This window comes from Oryzias melastigma, linkage group LG24, assembly GCF_002922805.2.
Source record: "Oryzias melastigma strain HK-1 linkage group LG24, ASM292280v2, whole genome shotgun sequence".
In the NCBI taxonomy this organism is placed as follows: Eukaryota; Metazoa; Chordata; class Actinopteri; order Beloniformes; family Adrianichthyidae; genus Oryzias; species Oryzias melastigma.
Genome location: NC_050535.1, coordinates 20,351,008 through 20,370,116, shown reverse-complemented (window position 1 = coordinate 20,370,116; position 19,109 = coordinate 20,351,008). Strand labels below are relative to the sequence as shown.

General features: G+C 41.6%; 1 protein-coding gene across 2 annotated transcripts in view; it reads left to right on the top strand.

Annotated features, from left to right (window-relative positions):
• The window catches only part of jag2b (jagged canonical Notch ligand 2b), a 55,689-nt gene that overhangs the window by 28,544 nt on the left and 8,036 nt on the right, over positions 1–19,109 (top strand). The window contains exons 5-19 of one of the 2 annotated variants that reach the window (XM_024291295.2): positions 628–688; positions 3,426–3,556; positions 5,733–5,852; positions 7,290–7,403; positions 7,484–7,597; positions 10,399–10,512; positions 10,829–10,872; positions 10,953–11,126; positions 15,143–15,305; positions 15,374–15,535; positions 16,912–17,025; positions 17,096–17,209; positions 17,290–17,403; positions 17,559–17,675; positions 18,969–18,996. In XM_024291295.2, coding sequence (XP_024147063.1) covers positions 628–688; positions 3,426–3,556; positions 5,733–5,852; positions 7,290–7,403; positions 7,484–7,597; positions 10,399–10,512; positions 10,829–10,872; positions 10,953–11,126; positions 15,143–15,305; positions 15,374–15,535; positions 16,912–17,025; positions 17,096–17,209; positions 17,290–17,403; positions 17,559–17,675; positions 18,969–18,996 — 1,684 coding nt within the window. The remainder of the gene's footprint in view (positions 1–627; positions 689–3,425; positions 3,557–5,732; positions 5,853–7,289; positions 7,404–7,483; positions 7,598–10,398; positions 10,513–10,828; positions 10,873–10,952; positions 11,127–15,142; positions 15,306–15,373; positions 15,536–16,911; positions 17,026–17,095; positions 17,210–17,289; positions 17,404–17,558; positions 17,676–18,968; positions 18,997–19,109) is intronic. The other variant, XM_024291296.2, reaches the window with a different exon arrangement.

Sequence of the window (19,109 nt, the reverse complement as noted above, 5' to 3'; positions counted from 1 at the left end):
TTAAAAAAACTAGCATAATGCCAATTTTTAAAACTTTATAACCTTAACTTTTAAGCATAATTATGAATAATAAAAAGGAGGAATATTATTCCAGAATAAATAAACTTAAACCTTACATAATTTTCAATGTTTTACTCTTCATAAAAATATATGTTGTCAAAATTAGTTAAATTATACAGGTTAGAAATGAGCGCAAGAAAAGTAACAATGGAATGATCTGGAGGGCCGGATCCGGCCCCCGGGCCTTGACTTTGACATGCGCTATAAAAGGAAAACCTTTTGACCTTTATTTTGGCGGGGAAAGATAAGAACGATCTTCCTGCTTCTGTCAGCGTCTGCATTAGTGCTTCAGAAAGTTGTATCTTTGGAGTTGATGTTGTTGGTGGTATTAAGTCAGTATTGGGGGGGCATAAATCTTCCAGCTGACCTCAGCTGAAGGGTGAAAAAACGAGGGGCGGGGTGTGTTTTTAAGAGGGGGTAGGGTTGTACAAGCTCCCCATAAAGATGTCCTTTCCTCGCCGCTGTTCAGGGCGCCGTGAATTCTTGCGTCTTGTGCGCTCGTTAGAAAGATGTGACAAACCAGCCCCCCCGTAACCCCCTAACTGCTGTATCTCTTTTCTTCTGCAGCCATCTGCAAACAAGGTTGCAACCTGTTACACGGCGGCTGCTCCGTCCCGGGCGAATGCAAGTAAGCACCACACTCGCCGGCGTTCCGGACGCTCATTCCCTCTTCTGAAGCAGGAGCCAGAAAGTGGTTGGATGTTAGCCTGTAGATCCGGCCTCTCTGGAGAGCATCTCAACCTTGTTTCAGGAGGAGAGAAGAGGGCGACGCCCTGCCTGCCTCCCCGTATTTTTAGCTGCCCTAAATCATCCTGAGAATACCAAGCATCTCCTCGGCTCCCTGCTCTTTGGGATGAAGGAAAGGCAGTGGATGAATTCGACCACGGAACGTGCCGGGAATAGTCAGAACCCTCCGCTGGTCTGCATTGCAGGGTTGTCAGGGGGTGGGGGGGCAGGACGGGAAGCGAATACCCCGCTGTTATTTACATTTCCTGATGTGGAAGTGACTGACGGCGTCCCTGAAGGAGCGCGTTTCCATCCGACGGGATGCTGCTCATCCTGGAAACGCGCTTTCTTTCCATTATTGGGGAACAGGGTTTGGCCAAAAGAACTCCTTTTAGGAATGTTGTCCTCATCCTCACAGGAAAGGTGACATGTCCAGACCAGCAGCAGGAAGGGTTGGTCATGCTGACATTCACTTATTTGCCCTTTCCTTTCATTCCTTTTATTTCATCCTGATTTTATGGACTTTGCAACGCGGGCTTCAGGCTTTTGACGAACACAAAAGACGCCGTGTGCCGGCTTTATTAGCCCGCATTAGACCTGTTCCGACACATTTCAAAGGCTTGTTCCATAAAAGTGCCAGGATATGCAAAGCAACCCCCCCCCCCCACACACACACACACACTTAGTTACTGAGATATTTTAATCCCTGCAGAAATATTGCACCAAATGCATTGTGCTGTCAAATGTGGTAAAGGTAACGCGAGGGGAAGCATTCCAATTATGCCGAAGACTGGCAGGAATCTCTGAAGGCCTCGTCTTGTTTAGAGGCAGTGGTGCCGTCTGCCTTTTTTTTTTTCTTTTTTTTTTTTTTGAGAGGGGGGGTCTCAAAATAGCATCCAGTTGACGAGACAGCTGGCCCGGCGGCACCGCAGCCTCAGAATAACGGAGTCGCGGAGCTGCAGGAGTGTGTGCGCAGTCGCGCTGTGTAAACACATTTGTCTCGCTCCCAGGGCCGCCCCCCTCCCCATCAGACTCAAACCCGAGGACGGTAGCTGCTGGAAGTATTCTTAACCCCCCCTGACCTGACATGCCTGCCCGCTCTGGGGTCATCAGGATGCGAGGGTGCGAGACGAAACAATGCAGAGTTTTTGGCTCGGCTTTGATGCATCCAAACACAGAAAGTAACTTTTTAAAATAATCCGCGTTTCTTCAGGTGTAAACAGTTTTGACAAACAGAACAAACAGATCGGGTTTAACCCTCTGATTTCAGCTGCAGTCGTTTACCTGAACAGGTGGGTTCAGTCGATCCGTCAGAGAATCAACGATGAGAGCTGGACCTGGAGTCGGGGGAGGTGACTCTGTAGGACCAGGATTCAAATCAATCTTAATTTATAAAGCAGTTCTCATTCTCTGTGACACAAAGTGCTGTTCACTAAAATAAAAACCTAAAACAAGCAGAACAGACGACTAAACAAGAGCAAACCCGCAAAAGAACAGAACTTTATCACACAGGAGATTAAAGAATCTGTCACTTTCTAGCTTTGGAAAAAATGTTTGACTTTCTAAGAGTTCTTGAACTGAGAATCAGTTTTATGAAACTTGAAGTAAATTTACAGAAGAACTAAATAATAATGATGATTGGGTCGATGCCAGGAAGCATGTCATGGGCAAATGAATCGTTGCATCCCTCCAACATACCAGCATAGATACGTTAAGTGTCCAACAATTATTGTCCTAAGTTTAAGAAGAACTAGAAAAGTTGCCTTAGCTGTGTTAATGCTAGTGTGAATACTTTTTTCTGAAAGTAGTCACTGAAAATACTGAAGCTTTTTGCTGAAAATGGTTACGTAATTTACTTTAATTGCTGAAGGGATTTGCTGAAAATTTTCACAATTTGCTAAAACACTGGAAATTTCGTTAAAGAACTATGAAAGAGCACTGAAGTTGACCTAAATTTCTGAAAATTTGTAGTAAATTTGCATTAAAAATACCAAACACATGACAAAAATATTTCATGTTGCTTAAATATGAGCTAAACACCAAATTAGCCCAAAAAACCTCAGTAGATGTGAAATTTGTCAAAAAAGCTAGCATGGCGACCTGTCCAGGGTGTACCCCGCCTTCGCCCATCAGTAGCCGGGATAGGCTCCGGCACCCCCGTGACCCCGAAAGGGACAAAGCGGTCAAGAAGATGGATGGATGGATAAAACCCAATAGATGACAACTTAGCCAAAAACGTTAGCATGTTGCTCAATTCTAATTCTAATTCTTCAGTAAAGATAATCCGGGTCTTAATAGAATAATATGATGGGTTTGGACTAAAACATCGGTAAAGGAAGTTTTTCTGAATTAATGAATAAATGAGACCTGAAGTTTTGGAAAACACTTAATAGGTAGGGGGCCCAAAATAAAACCCTGAGGACCCCCACAAGAAACAAATCAACTTTCTTTAAAACGTGGATAAAAAACTTCAAGTAGAAATACTAAATTCCTGACATAATTCCTCGATTCCTCACATGAAGCTGTACATCAGCTCCCCTCATGAACTAAAATGACATTTTTCAAAAATTTACGGTTCTGCTGGATAGCAACGCATCTTATAGCCTAGAAACGCCATATTTTTCTTCATTGTCTGACAGGTGTGACTTCGGCTGGAAGGGCATGTTCTGTGACGACTGTGAGCTCCACCCCGGCTGCGTCCACGGGACCTGCGAGTCCCCCTGGCAGTGCAACTGTGAGAGGAACTGGGGCGGCTTGTTCTGTGAAAAAGGTTTGCATCATGTTATTTATTTTAAATATATTTTTAACCCTTTAACACCGGAGCTAACACCTGCAACATCTAACTAGCACACGCTCTTCTACATACTGTCACTCTTCGACCGTGAATCCGTCAATGTGAATCAGCTGATTCTGACGTGAAGGAAAGCGGCTTTTCAAATCCGTGTTGCACTGATTTACGCTTCGCCAAATGTTACGTTTTTGCGACAGAATCGGGTTGAGTGTGTAAACGGTTCACTTCTGTAAAGTGTTCAGAATCTGCTGGAAATGTGATAATTACGTCAATATTTGAAGAGTTACAATAGTTAGAAAAGAATGTAAACACTGAAGCTAAATTGTCTGTTTGAAAAAAGTTGGTTTATAATTTTCCAAAGAAATTTGCTTTTTTTCTAGTCTGTAAAAGGAAGAAAATGTGGATTCTCTAAAATAAAAATGAAAAAAAGGCTAAATTTTATGTTGAGCGGCAAAAATGCCAGTAGACTAAATGATGATCAATGATGACAGAACACTCCAAGCTGAATGCTGAAACAGGAAAAAAATGTATCTTATGGTTGCTTTAATAGCTCATTGAGTTAAAGGGAGTAAATGAATGCTAAACAAAAATGATCTGCTAAATACTGTAGCTAACTTTAACTTTAGAAAGTAGTTAAAATGATCTGCTGCTCTCAAAATCAGCTAAATAACCTTTATTAACCTAAAAACAAGGTTTGATCATTACAAAAACTAAAATTGAAATGAAAAAAAAGCAAACTAGATATGTTGAAGTTGACATTTTAAAAATGAACTTAGCTTAAGTGAAAAAATAGCCTGAAATGAAGCTTTACAGCAACATTTTATTGTTAAATTCTGTTTTTTTTTCTTTTAAGCTGCATGGAAGCTTTAAAATTTCACACATGAATGTTTTTTTTTTAATTAATTAAAAAGTCTCCAAAAATCTAAATTACAGAATTAAAGCTTATTTTTTTTTCCAATAGAAAAGTTAAAGTTGAATCTTTTAAAAAGGTTTTTCACACTAGAGTTTTAGCTCAAAGCTGGTGAAAATGGTTAATTAAAAGCACAAACTAAAAAGACCCCCTGAATGAACACAACTCCTCAATAAATAAATGTAACAAATACGTCAACATTTTTGTCTGTTTTTGCCCTCCTGTCGTGATGACTCCTTCAGGCCGTTTCTTCACCACATGATTGAGGCGTTTATGTAAGGTCTGCTTCCTCCCCACTAGCCATTCTCTGACTGGAAGCCAGCGGCTGGATAGTTTTACTGACCTGAGCGGCGGCAGGGACACCTGATCCCGCCCCCCTCGAACATCCCTCCGTCACAGAGAGTTCTTCGGGGAATGAGAAAACGGGCCCTGAGATCCCCGAGTGGAGACAGATCCCTGCTCATTTATTTACCAGCCTTTGCAGAGGCTTCAGAAAGCTTCAGCTTATCGCGAAGTAGAGCAAAAAAATGGATTTGTCGAAAGAAAATGTAAATGTGAATAGTTGGAATTAATATTTAACTTTAGCATCATTGAACATACATTTGTGTGTTTGAGGATTGGGATGACCACTAACAGAACTAATCCAGTTATTGTTTCTAACATGGTATTTAACTATTTTTATCCCAAACCTGAAGAATAACTGCAGATTTTTTTCCATAATGTATTGTTTTTTTATCTTTAACTTTAGCTCCAGTGTAACTCCTTAACTGTTTACAAAATTAACATAATATCAGCGTGAAGCCGAGAAAAGCCGCTTTGTGTCAATATGCAGAATCCCTTTGGAATTGCGTTAATTTCGTCAACAAGTCACAGTAGATCGAGTCTCGCTTGTTATTTAGGTGATGTAAGCGACATCTTCGGTCTGAAAAGGTTACGTTTATTTTGATAAGAGCACCAGCACTTTTTTCCTTCTCTAAACTAAGCATTTGGTGGATCCAAGTTAGCTCAGTGGGCTTAAATAAAAACGTTTTCTGGAAGGCGAAGTTGCATATTTTTGTGCTAAGTGACAATTTGGACAACAATTTGTCTAAATAATAAAATAAATCTTTAGCTTGAGTCGATGTTTGCTGGAATACAGTTGAGCTGAACTGAATTTTTGCCAAAATCCGTCAACCACAAAGTTCGAGTTTAATTATTTGAAGCATAGTCAATTACAGCGGGTGTCTTCGTGTTTCTCCTCCCCAGATTTGAACTACTGCGGTCGCCACCAGCCGTGCATCAACGGAGGAACCTGCATGAACACGGTACCCGACGAGTACTTCTGCGCCTGCCCGCACGGCTTCTCTGGGAAGAACTGCGAGATCGGTGAGGAGGCGTCCGGGCGGATTTCAGCACCGCCGGACTTTACCATATCATGACAAGGAAATGTTTTAAAAAGATCATTCAAGAATAGGGATGTGTATTTCATGCTACACAATACATGGCTCACAATATCATACTGCAATAATTGATGAAAAAAACATCTCTAATAACTCACAGTATATAGAAGAAAACATATTTTTAGAAAAATATATTCCCATTTATTGTTTAGCTTGAACACAATCAAAACGGTGTGAATGCTTTTTGCTGAAATTAATTGCTGAATATGCTGAAACTTATTGGTGAAAATGGTGACGCAGTTTACTTTAATTGCTGAAGAGATTTGCTGAAAATGCTAAAGATATTTGCAAAATGTTACATTTTCTGAATCCCCGGACATTTTGCTAAAGAACTATGAAAGAGCGCCGAAGTTAACCAACATTTGTAGTAAAAATGCTTAACAATCCCTAATACATGGCAAGTATGGAAAAAAAAAATTGTGCGTTGCTTAAATATGAGCTAATCTCCACTTTAACCCTCAGTAGATGCCAAACTAGCTAAAAAAGTTAGCATGTTGCTCAGATATTAGCTAAACTCTAAATTAGCATAAAAACGCCTCAGTAGAGGTCAGATTAACCAAACAATCTAACTCATTGCTTGAATACCAGCTAAACTCTAAAACAGCCTTAAAGTTCCTCAATAAACTAAATTAGTCAAAAATGTTAGCATGTTGCTAAAACAGAAGCTAAACTCTAAATTAACCTAAAAAAGGCCCAGTAGATAACAAATTAACCTAAAAGGTTAGCATGTTGCTAAAATATTTGGTAAACTCTATATTTTTTGAAAATTACTATAAAAGATGAAAACATATATTCAAAGGCTTGTTGCTAATCTACTTAAAATGTATAAATTTGACTTTCCCATTTATTTCCAATGGGACATATTTTGCTCAGTATTTCAAAAACTATGAAGTTTATAAATGTAAACAGTACTGATCAAGCTGAACGTTTTGATGCCAAGATTTCTGAAATCACTGAAAGTGTGAAAGAAATCAGTAATACGATGTCTTTGGTGAGCAATGACACCAATTAAATTTGAATTATCAGAAAGATTCAGCATTAACAAAAGTAAATACGTATAGCAGTACCACTACTTAGTGCAAAATTGTTGTAAACAACAAAACAAAAATTGAATAAATTACCTGCCAGGCACATCGGTGCACTGAACGTCTCACCAAAGAATGACAAATGAAACGTTTTTACAGTCTCTTTTAACAAAAATAAAAAATCGATACTTGGTGAGAATCCATAGAGTCAATCACACGACTAAATGTCGCAATATATCGCACATATCACTATTTTGGCACACTCCTATTCAAGAATGTCTGATTTTTATGTATTTATTTTTTCCGTCCTTTGTTGCCCCGCCCCCTTTCCCCGTCAGCCGAGCACGCCTGCTTTTCCAATCCCTGTGAAAATGGTGGCTCCTGCCACGAGGTCGAGACAGGATACGAGTGTCGCTGTGCGGCGGGCTGGGAGGGTCCGACCTGCTCCCAAAGTAAGCCCACCTCCTCCTGTCGCACTCGGACCAGCTTTCACGTCTGCAGAGATGTTTTCATTCCGTTTGTTCTCCCACAGATCTGAACCAGTGCTCGTCTGCTCCTTGTGCTCACGGTGGAACCTGCCTGAACCTGGAGGACGGCTTCGAGTGCGTGTGCCCACCACAGTGGCAAGGGAAGACCTGCCAAATCGGTGCGTAGTCTCTTTTATTTTTAGCCCTTTTCTGCGTGGTTTTTGTTTTCCTGCTCTTTTTTCCCTTTCTAGAGGGTCAGGTAATGAGCAGAGCGAGCTCTGGCCTCTCGGGACTGTATTTGTGAATCAAAATGTTCAGTCTGCAACCTGACCCACATGGCCAGCGTACAAGCCATCAATATCCTGGATGAGCTGGCTGCCGCCCCGCTCTCTCTTTCCTTAATGACTTCATGAGCGGCCAGGCCGTCCGTATCCGGCCGCTGGACCGTCGCTCGTGATGGAATTCTCTCCCATCTCGGCGGACGTGGCCACCACCGGTCCAGGAAATGGTTTCTGATGATTAAACTGTGTTTGTGTAGTGGAGGTAAAGGCAGGAAAAAGATCCCAAGAGTCCGGTGTCGCCTGACCAGCTGAGAGCTCGGCTTACAGGATGCCATGGACCTCCCGTCTTACCTGGCCAGCCGCGGCGTTTGTGTGTAGAATCTTGGGTTTCACGCGGGTAGATGTGCTGCAGGACTCCCTGCAGACTGATGAGGTTGCAGAGTAAAGTTTCCCTAAACCGTCAGAGGCTGAGTTTAGCTTGAAGTAGATTATTTGAGTGCTTTACTTGTTCATTGAAGAGACTGCTCTTAAATGTGGCCTTATATGGCATTTCCTAGGGCTGGGTTGAAAAATCAATTAATCGGTTTGAATCGATTTTAGCTTAATGATCAGTAATCGATTCATAAAAGATATAAATCAATTTAGCACATAAAGCTAAAGTGTGCTAACTTGATGCATAGGACGGCTAATGCTAACGCTCGGTTGACCAAAAAAATACATTCTGACTAAATGAACATCTTTATTTACCTACAGGCATTAATTTTCCAAACTCTTTTAAGGAAATACTTTTTAAAGTAACTATTTGTGGTCTAAAACTTTATTTTGTTCTTTATACTACAGTCTTCTTCTTGAATAAGGTGTACCTCAATAGCATGATCTCCACCTAGTGTCCAAACTGAAACGTCCTCCAGGAGAAGCAGAACAATGTTTCCAATGTTAATGATCTGAACATTTTAGTTAGAACTTCTCCTTTAGAGAATCCATGTAACACTGGATGATATTAACAATCTCATTATTTCACTGATACATTTACAGTATGTGAACTGGATCAGATTCATATAAATATATTCAAAACATATAGTAGATTATTAATGTATTTCTAAAGAAATGTGTATAATTGTTTAAACCTAAAATTGAATTGAATCGAAAGAATAAAAAAAAAATCTGAATCGAATCGATTCAGGCTCTTGTTAATCTAATTGATTCTAGAACAGATACCCAGCCCTAGTATCTCCTAAACCAAAGCAGTGACCGTTGCTACTTCTTGGAGTAAATTTAGATTTTTTTTTTTCTTCTTTTACAAATCGACTGAGTGATATAGTTGAGTTTTGGTCTCATGGATGTATTTTGGAAAACTGTTCATTAAAGGTAATATCCTGCATTATTTTAGTCATAAAATTTCCCATTTTCATGCCCTTTTGTCCCGGAGCTAAACGTTCATGCCTGGTTTCCACTGAGCGGTCTGGACCAGACCAGTCCCCTTTTAGCTGGTTTTGAGTGGGCAATTCTAGTGAGTGTTTCCATTGAGTGTTGGACCATCAACCACCAATGACGTAGCTGCACGTCAAACGGTGCGACTACGGCGAAAGAGAAGCTGCGTCAGCTGACTCAGAAACGGAAACCGTGAGGGATAAGTAGAATCCAGAGCAGGTGTTTATTATGGATGAAGCCGGTTTTTATGTTGCAGAACCGTCTAATGTTCTGAATTAAAAAAAACAAAAAAAAACTATGTTGATCAATACTCCAATGTTCTTCATTAAATGTTTACAAAGCAGATCAGAAGTGTTTCTGATGAGTATGGATCCATAATGGACGTTCTTCGGGGGTTGGGTGAGATGGAAACGGGGGAGGGGTCTCCATATTCGTGGATTTGTCGTGTCTCCGGTCGCCAACCCCCGCGAATAAGGGAGAATACTGTGTGTAAAGAATTTATTATCTATTTGCAAGAAGATTGCAAGGGTTGAAAAAGAATACAGACAAAAAGAGGGCAAAACTTTCGGTTTCGATCGCTCGCTGTTGTCGTAAAACCTTTCCACCAATCAATGGGTTACATCGTGTGACGACAGAAGCTCCACCCTCATGGGTCCATTCCATTTTCTATGGGCCTACGACCAACGGGACTCGGACCTGAAATGGTACCAGTCGGTCCTGCTTAACGGGTCCATTTTGTAATGTAAACGCTCAATAGTCCAGTCCGGTCTAGACCACTCAGTGGAAAAGAAGCTTTAGAGACTATTAATTAGAAACTAAAGAGCAACACCCAGAGGACTTGGAACGCATGTGAATATGTCTGTATGATCTAGGTAGATGTCCAAAGTCTGGCTTCTTCAACTTTTTTTTTTTTAATTAATTTTAAAGATTTAGTTTTAGTGTGTTAATCCTGTTCGGCCCGCGACTTGAGGTGTGTTTTGGCCCACTGTGCGATTGAGTTCGACACCCTGTTTTAACGCCTCGTCAAACGAAAATAAAAGATTGATGCTTGATGAGAACCTATGGAGAATCATTGCAGGACTAAATATTGCGATACATCGCAATATCGATGTGTTGGCACACCCCTATTGTAGAATACCGGTCCCTGAGGACTGACTTTGGACACCTTTCTCTAGAAGTTCTAGTCGGGTTCCAGAGTTTTCCCTCTGCCTGCCTTTTCTTCTGGTTGGTTTCAATTCATGGACTCCTTCTGCCTCCTGCCTTCACAGATGCGAATGAGTGTGCAGGACAACCCTGTGTGAACGCTAACGCTTGCAAAAATTTGATTGGTGGATATCACTGCAACTGTTTTCGGGGATGGTCTGGACAGAACTGTGATATAAGTCAGTATTTCTCTCTAAAAGCGCATTCTCTCCCTCCATTAACAAGTTTCTTATTCTGGAGCTCTCCCTCACTTCCTGAACACGCTCCCGTGACCTGTAGGTCTTCACTTTCCCTCACGTGGTTGCAGCAAGTCCTCTCCTGCCTCGTTGAACTGAAATTCTGGCTTTCTAACGCATGCATTGCCTCCGTGGACTGTCCTGCCCTCACTTGTTTCTTTTCCAAACTTTGACTCACCTTGAACCTGTACTGTAGAATCAGCATCATTAGGACAGACTCGAGTCTCGACTCCAATGACTCGGTTCTTCTGTTCTTCAGACATCAACAGTTGCGGTCGGTGCCAGAATGGAGCCAAATGCAAGGTGGGTTTCTCGTCCTCCACCTTCCTGTCAAAAATGGTGTTGAAGTGTTGGGTCTGACCCTCTGGTTGTGCGTTCTTTAGAAGGGGCCCAGGGGCTTCCTCTGCCAGTGTCCTCCTGGTTTCACGGGGGCTCACTGTGAAGTCCGGAAGAACAAGTGCGACAGCAGGCCCTGCCTGAACGGGGGCCAGTGCCACATGCTGCTGGATGGATTCGTTTGCAAGTGTCCGCCCGAGTTTGCTGGCCAACTGTGTGAGGTGAGTTTCCTTTCTGTTCCATCAACGTCATTTCCCGCAGACGAGACTCTACCACTAATGGCACCCAAGGTGAAAAACAAATTTGGCGCCCCCTGCAGGATGCTAGGATTCAGACGTTACAGCCAGGGGTCGGACCGGATAACTCTTGATTTTAAAGGGGCCATACCATTAAAATAAATCAACTGTTTGAGCTTTTAAGTATATTATACTGTTCATTCCTTACTATAAAGAGCCCCAAAGCGGTATTTTGATCCGTTCACTCATTTCTAAGTAATCCTCTAAAAACCTGCACTCTCAACAGCAGCCCCTCCCATACCCTCGAAAACGAGCAGATCCTCACGTACTGATGTCATAGAGTGAGTACCGTCCCTTTCAGGAAGAATAACAGGATAAAAAACACTTTCTCCGCAAAGCTAGCAACTAGAGCTAGCATTGATCAGCCAGTTTTGAGGCTTTGCGCTGCAGAGTTATTGATTTACATCAAACGTTTCAACTGTTTTACATAAAATGAGTGGTGCGTCAAAGGGTTTAGCAAAATAAATATATATATATAATCATTCTAATGTGGTGCCCCTCCAGCAGATGGTGCCTAGGCAGCTGCCTAGGTCGCCTATACACAAGCCCTGGTTGGAACAGTGTCCGCCCTAAGACTGGTAGGTCGTGGGTTCAAATCCTCGGTCGAGTCATGCGAAAAACTTCAAAAATAGAAGCCAATGTCTCCTTGATTGACACACAGCATTAAATACCCTATTGGGGTTTTTAATATGTTCTTGTAGCATTTTCCTGATAATGGAGGACATGTATACAAAAATGTTAACTTTACTGATCCTCTTGGTAAAGTAAAGGTTATTTTAAAAAAAACACTGTCCTAAAAAAACAGCAAAATTTGGGGATTTTGGCTAAAATTGGAAAATCATAATTAAATTGCTCTGGAGACGCTTTGACAGTAGATCAAAAGATGATCAAAGTGGGACTTCAAAGGATTCCCACCAAATGGTTTCTTGTCTGCAGCTCACCGCTCCCGGGGGGAGGGGTCAAATGTGGAGAATGTATGTGACACAGCCAGGAGTGTGATAGCAAATGGAAAATGACTTAAGATGTGAAATATTTATGGCTGGCTATTGATGATGATTTCCAAAATCGATTTGATTCTACATTTTGTTTTTGTTTTAGCACAGAAAGCTAAAGTCTGCTAGCTTGATGCTAACCTTTGATGGAATTTCCCATAGGACGGCTTATGCTAACACTCTGTCGACCTAAACATACATTACTGACTAAATGAACATCTTTATTTACATGAATTGACATGAATTTTCCGAACTCTTTGAAATAAATATTTTTTTAAAGTAACGATTTGTGGTCTTAAACAATTTTTGGTTCTTACTTTCTTCTTCTGGAATAAGGTGTAATGATATAGCACAATCTCCACCTAGTGTCCAAACTGAAACGTCCTCCAGGAGAAGCAGAACAATGTTTACAATGTTAATGATCTGAACATTTTAGTTAGAACTTCTCCTTTAGAGAATCCATGTAACACTGGATGATATTAACAATCTCATTATCTCACTGATACATTTACAGTATGTGAAATGTATCAGATAAATATAATCCAAACATGTACTAGATTATCAGTGTATTTCTAAACAAATGTGTATAAATGTGTAAATTTGAAATTGAATTAAGAGGATCGAAAAAAACAAAATCAGAATCGAATCGATCCAGGCTCTTGTGAATTGAGTAGTTTATGGAAATTATTATCCATACCCGGCCCTACTTGGATGAGTGGCGAAATGCTTCTATAAGACCATAACTCCAGATAACATCACTTTAGGACATCATTAACTTATGAATGAGAACCTTCATTGAAAAATGTAACGACCAAAAACTCCATCAGTGTTGACCTTTTATTCCAGGTGTGGAGAGTCTTGTTTGTAATTATTGAAGTATCATTCCCATCCCGCCCGTGCTGTTCATCCGCATGCGGATTACCAGGCGGACTGTGAGCTGCATCTCTGGGCTCTGGATGGAGGGCATTGCTGGTTCGGAGCCAATCCTGATTTAGAAGCTCCAGCGTGAATTTGAGCCTCTCTGAATGAGGCGGCACCGATACCCGCATGCTACAGCGCTCCAATGCCTGCTGTGGCAAGGTGTGCATTCCTGTTCTGTCGTGCCAAAACGACGACGCCCCCAGCATCATATTTCTCTGATTAGTATCTTGGGTTAGGAAAAGTTTGATTGTGCAACACAGTTTTTGATGATCCACTTCTAAGGCAGGGAAGAAAAAAACTCCATAAAAGCAGAATATGTTCAAACTTTTACAGATGTTTTCCCAGTTCCTGCTTAAAGGACTGTGAGGGTTTGAACCCTATAACAGTATCAGGAGTCCTTCCTTTTGGCTCAGGCTTTCATAACAAAGCCTCACTCTCCCTCATAATGGATCCTCAGCCTCTTGTCTGCTCCGTTTCTCACTCTGTGTTCTTGTCGAGGGTTTTCTCTCGGAATAAATTTGCAGGATTAGGCAGAGATGTGAAACCGAAGGGATGGATTCCCTCCACGAGCTTAGCTGGAGGTTCTAAGCTTACTCTGCTCATCTGCTTACCTTTTGCTTTGTTCTCCGCCGCGGCGCTGGCTCTGGCCCGCTAAGCTGCTCATCTACACGGACTCCAGCCTCTCCTGCTGTCTTTTTGTGTCCCGGCCGTTAGGCTGCACTTTAAGAGCGCCTGTTGAAGCGGAGAACCCCGCGTTTCCTCGCAACTGACGCCCAAGATCCAATTTAGTGCTTGAATGACAGGAAAAAGATCCAGAAGAAAACGTAGGCCCTGGTTTTATTAAAGATGGGGATTCTGGGAGGATTTTAAGCGTATTTAATTCATGTTTGTTCACACTCTAATGAAAATAGTCTTTTTTTGTGCGTTTTTAACATGTTCCTGTAGCTTTTTTGTTTTATTTTTGTATTTTGTTATTAATATCAGGAGCAGATGAAAACCAGATGCTAGAAAATTCTCAGAGTAGTGATGCAACTACTGAAACAGGCGTGCCAAAGTCTCCTGTCACCCCGGCCCGCTCACGGTTAGCTGTGTGAGACACGATGTGCGCTCAGCACTCGTACTGTAGCAAATTTAGATTCTGGCTCAAAACTGTACGACTGGATTGATCCAACATTGCTCCTTGTTATTTTTGTTCCGCTAATGCTACCTTGAGGCTGTAAGCTTGTGCGTGAGCGCAAAAACGGAGCTCGGGGAGGGGGGCGGGGTTGCTCTGTATCAACAGTCCCGGCCAAAAACCAGAATTGTATTTCTAATGGGCTACTGTCATTTTACGAAAAATGTCTTAAACAACATTTTTTTTATTTTTATTTTGCCTTAAAAACGTCATTACTTGCCGAGAATCCATTGAGAATCATTGAGAATCAATCGCAGGACTAAATATCACGATATATTGCAATAGAGATATTTTGGCACACCTCTATTCCAAACCAGTTTTCCAAACTTCCATAGCTGTTACTCAGTCATTCTGTCAGTCTGAATAATCATTCTTGTTCTACATTTTTAAACGTGTTTTTGCTAATCCTCTTTTATTTTTCGTATTTTTTCTTAATTGCAAGTTATTCAAAATAAAAACTGACCAATCGGATGCCTCCAATATTTTACAGAACTCCTATAACCTGCTCTCAAGTGTTAGGGGCGTGGGCTTCCAGTAAACTCATTCCTGATTAGTGGGAGTGGTTGCCATGGAAACGACTCAGACTGACTTGGATGAATCACTGCTTGTCATCTGGTTCTAACTTGGCGATATTCATAACACAAAAACAAATGGTAACTGGATTGACTTCATTTAGTTGGAGCTGGAAGTGAACCATTTTCTATGGATGACATCACACTCACTCGGTCCAGTTCTATTATACAGTTAGTACATCTGACCCATCCCCCACACCACTCTTGGGAAGTATTTGGTGTTTTAGCCTCTAATCCAACCCTGATGATCTGATTTCAACGCTGAGCGTCTTGTTCCCACAGATCTCCAGCGGGTCCCCCCCAGACGCCTGTGACCCCGACCCGTGCGAGAACGGGGCCACGTGCCACAGCATGGACCAGGACTTCTACTGCGCCTGTCCCGAAGGCTACGAGGGCAAGACCTGCGAGCGCCTCAAAGAGAAATGCCACACCCCCTCCTGTCAAGGTGACCGCCGCCGCCGTGGAACCACGAATGGAACCGGAACAAACGAGTGATAAAACCTTCTCTTCCAGCCTTTGACATCTGCACCATTGCGATAGCGACCAACGATTCGTCTGGCGTGCAGCACATAGCGTCCAACGTCTGCGGGCTGCGCGGGCGCTGCGTCAGCCAGCCGGGAGGAAACTTCAGCTGCATCTGTGACCCAGGATTCAGCGGCATCTACTGTCATGAAAGTAGGTGACTTTGGGAGACGAGATCAAGATGTTAAATAGATCCACAAGTAAAAAAGACACGTGTATCAAACTGAAAAAGCAACCACAAACGTCTATACATTTTTAAAAATAAATGCAGCTTTCTAAATATATTTTTAAATAAATGGATATAATAATCATTTTGACTAAAACAATTTTAGATCGATGGCTGTTTACTTACTTTCCAACACTTCTATTAAGAATTATTTGTAGGCTAAGAACCATCATTTCCCTCCAGAAAATCAAACTGACATATCATTGTCAGTATTTTTCAAAAACTTAAAGTTCCCCTATGTCGGGTTGGCAACCTTTGACAGTAAAAAAGCCATTTGGGCTTGTTTTGTAGTCTTGATTGTCTGATTTTAGTCTTACTTTGCCTTTAGAAAATTTGAATTTGTATTCATCACCTTCTTCTTTTTAATAATAAATATGAATTATGTCTTTCATAAAACGTTTTGTTCTTTCTCCCCTCTTTGTCCTCAGCAGTCTTACTCTGCTGGATTTTGTTATTTTAGTTTGGGGTTGGATCTTGGTAGTCTTAGTTTTCAGGCTTTGTTTATTTGTTTTCTTTAGGTAGTTTTATTAGACCTCCATTACCAGGGAGCTGCTGACTCAGACAGTCGACATGTCTGGATCAGGAGTCTCTCTGATTTACTGACTTATTCTATGTTTGGCTGAGGAGACACCATGGAGAGATAACTGAGCCACGTGTGGATTTGAAGCCGCAGGTTGCTAACCTCTGGTCTTTGACAATTAATAAAAATAAATAAATAAAAAAAATAAAAGAAAGTTGTCAGGAATGGGTGGATGAAGGACCCAAAGGAGATCAGGCTGGGTGACAGGAACTTAACACATTTAAAAAAGTAACCAAAACATGACAAAAACCTATAAAGAAACAAACATGGTGACTGAATAGAACAGATGACCTGACAACTAACTGAAATAACAGCTGTGATTCATGATTAACCTGGAACTGGAGTGACTGACAGGGAAACTCAAAACATTAACAAAAAACCACTCCAAACAAAGCCACAGAGCAGTTACAGTACTCCTTCCCAAAGAGTCAGATACCAGATGCACAGAAACCTAGGAGCAGCAGAGCTGTTGATGGAGAGAAGATCATTCATTCAAACAGAGTCTGTCCAAGACAGTTTGATTTAAAAGGAGAAATACTCAGAAATGAAAAAAAAACAAAATGATTTCTGATTACATTTGTTCTCTTTCAGAAGAAAAATGACACACAGACATGTTAAAAACAGGATTTCTATCAGAGGGAACTTGAATGCTTTGAAAGTAAATATTTATTCTATTGATATTGTAGAAATGTTTTATAGTTGGATTTTGTTCTCTTTCTACAGACATCAATGACTGCACCAGCAACCCCTGCAGGAATGGAGGGACCTGCATCGACGGGGTCAACTCCTTCCAGTGCTTCTGTCCGGACGGCTGGGAGGGGGAGCTCTGCGACCGCGGTGAGTTCCTCTTCCTCCTCCTCACAGCTGAGCATTTCCTTCATCTAAACCGACATCCTTCCTCTGTCAGGGGTGGACGAATGCAGACACAACCCGTGTAAAAACGGCGGCCGCTGCGTCGACCTGGTCAACGACTTCTACTGTGACTGTGCGAACAGCTGGAAGGGGAAGACGTGTCATTCCCGTGAGTGATGCGTTCTAGCTGTGGCTTCACGTTGGTGCAGGTCGACGGCGGGTGTGAATTTACGAATGCGTTTGTTTCAGGTGAGAGTCAGTGTGATGAGACCACCTGCAGTAATGGAGGAACCTGCCATGACCATGGCGACGCCTTCCGCTGTGCCTGCCCCCCCGGCTGGGGCGGGAACACCTGCAACATAGGTGAGGGCTTCGGTCCTGTTGTTCTAACTCTTGAAAGATAGTTTAAGATCTGCCATCTTTAAATCAGCTCATTTTTGGTTGTAGTTTGTAACATTCGGTTATTTGATTTGAGGACTGGTTTTCATGAGTTTCTAATGCTCCGTGTTTCTCCACAGCCACGAACAGCTCGTGCGCCTCCGGTCCTTGCTCCAACGGTGGGACGTGTGTGGGGGGAGGAGACGCCTTCTCCTGCATCTGTAAAGATGGATGGGAGGGTCCCACCTGTGGACAGAGTAAGTCTTCTGAAATATTGAGCGGAAATGCTGATTGTCTATGCAAAGGATTTGGGGATATTAAATGGAGTCTGTTTGGGAAAAACAGAAACAAAACGTTTACCGTCATCTGACCAGATTGAGTTTCACACTGCGCTTTTGAGAGTGAACCAACCTGAAAAGTCGTGCAGGAACACCAGCTGGTTTGGGGCGCCTTTGCCAAAACTGTTTTCCTCATCTTCTGCGATTACACAGTGAAAGATTTTATTCAAGAATCCTAACTGATTTGCTTTCATTGTGGCAAAAATGCCCCATTGGAAATGAGAGAGAAATGCTCAAATCCTTCAAAAACTGTGTGTGCTTTAAAACTTGTGAACTTCCACGTATACTTTCAGCAACAGACACCAGTCAAATGTTAAAATGTTCAGAACCTACTGGGTTTTTAGGTTAATTTGGAATTCAGCTTTTATTGTAGCTAGATGCTAGCTGTTTTTGGCTAATTTAGACATTTTAATCCAGTTTCGTTAAAGGCTAATTTGGAGTTTGGCTAATATTTCAGCGTTATGCTAGCTGTTTTTGGCTAATTTAGACATTTTAATCCAGTTTTGTTAAAGGCTAATTTGGAGTTTGGCTAATATTTCAGCGTTATGCTAGCTGTTTTGCCAAAATTAGACTTCTTAATAGGTTTTTAGGCTAATTTGGGAGTTAGCTAATAGTTTAGCATTACGCTAGCTTTTTTTCAGAATTAGACTTCTTACAAGTTTTTTCGGCTAAGTTGGAGTTTAGCTAATATTTTAGCGTTATGCTAGCTGTTTTGTGTAAAAGTTAGACCTCTGAAATTTTTAGGCAAATTTGGAGTTTAGCTAATAGTTTAGCATTGCGCTAGCTGTTTTTATCAAAATTAAACCTCTTTAAAGTTTTTTTAGGCAAATTTGAAGTTTAACTAATATTTTAGTTTTTTGTTAAGAACTTCATAATCATTAATAAAACACTACTGGGGACGTTTTTCTTTTTCTTTATTAGTAAAAAAAATGTTCATAGACAAGGCTGCTTTTCTCCACTCCAGAATTTTCTAGAATTAGGTTAAACAGTTTAGAGTTACATTTGTCTAAAGGATTCGAAGACTGGAGGTAAAGCTGGAGGGGTTCACTGCATGATTCCTCGGTTTAGCCAACCTGCTCCACATCCTGCCGTTATGATCTTGGTCAGTGTAAACGCTGCAGATGATTGTAGAAATTTAAACAAATAACTTGATAGGTTTAACTATCGCAGTCAAAATAAGAGGCTCAACCAGAAATCTCTCTTCTTCCACAGACACGGACGACTGCAACCCTCATCCGTGGTAAGTCGTGTTTTCCCGCCTTTCTGCCCCCCCACGCTCATCCCCACACTTCACACAGACGTGAAAGCTGGAGGGGTGAAGGGCCGCTAAAGAGCAGTGGAAGTTAAAACTAG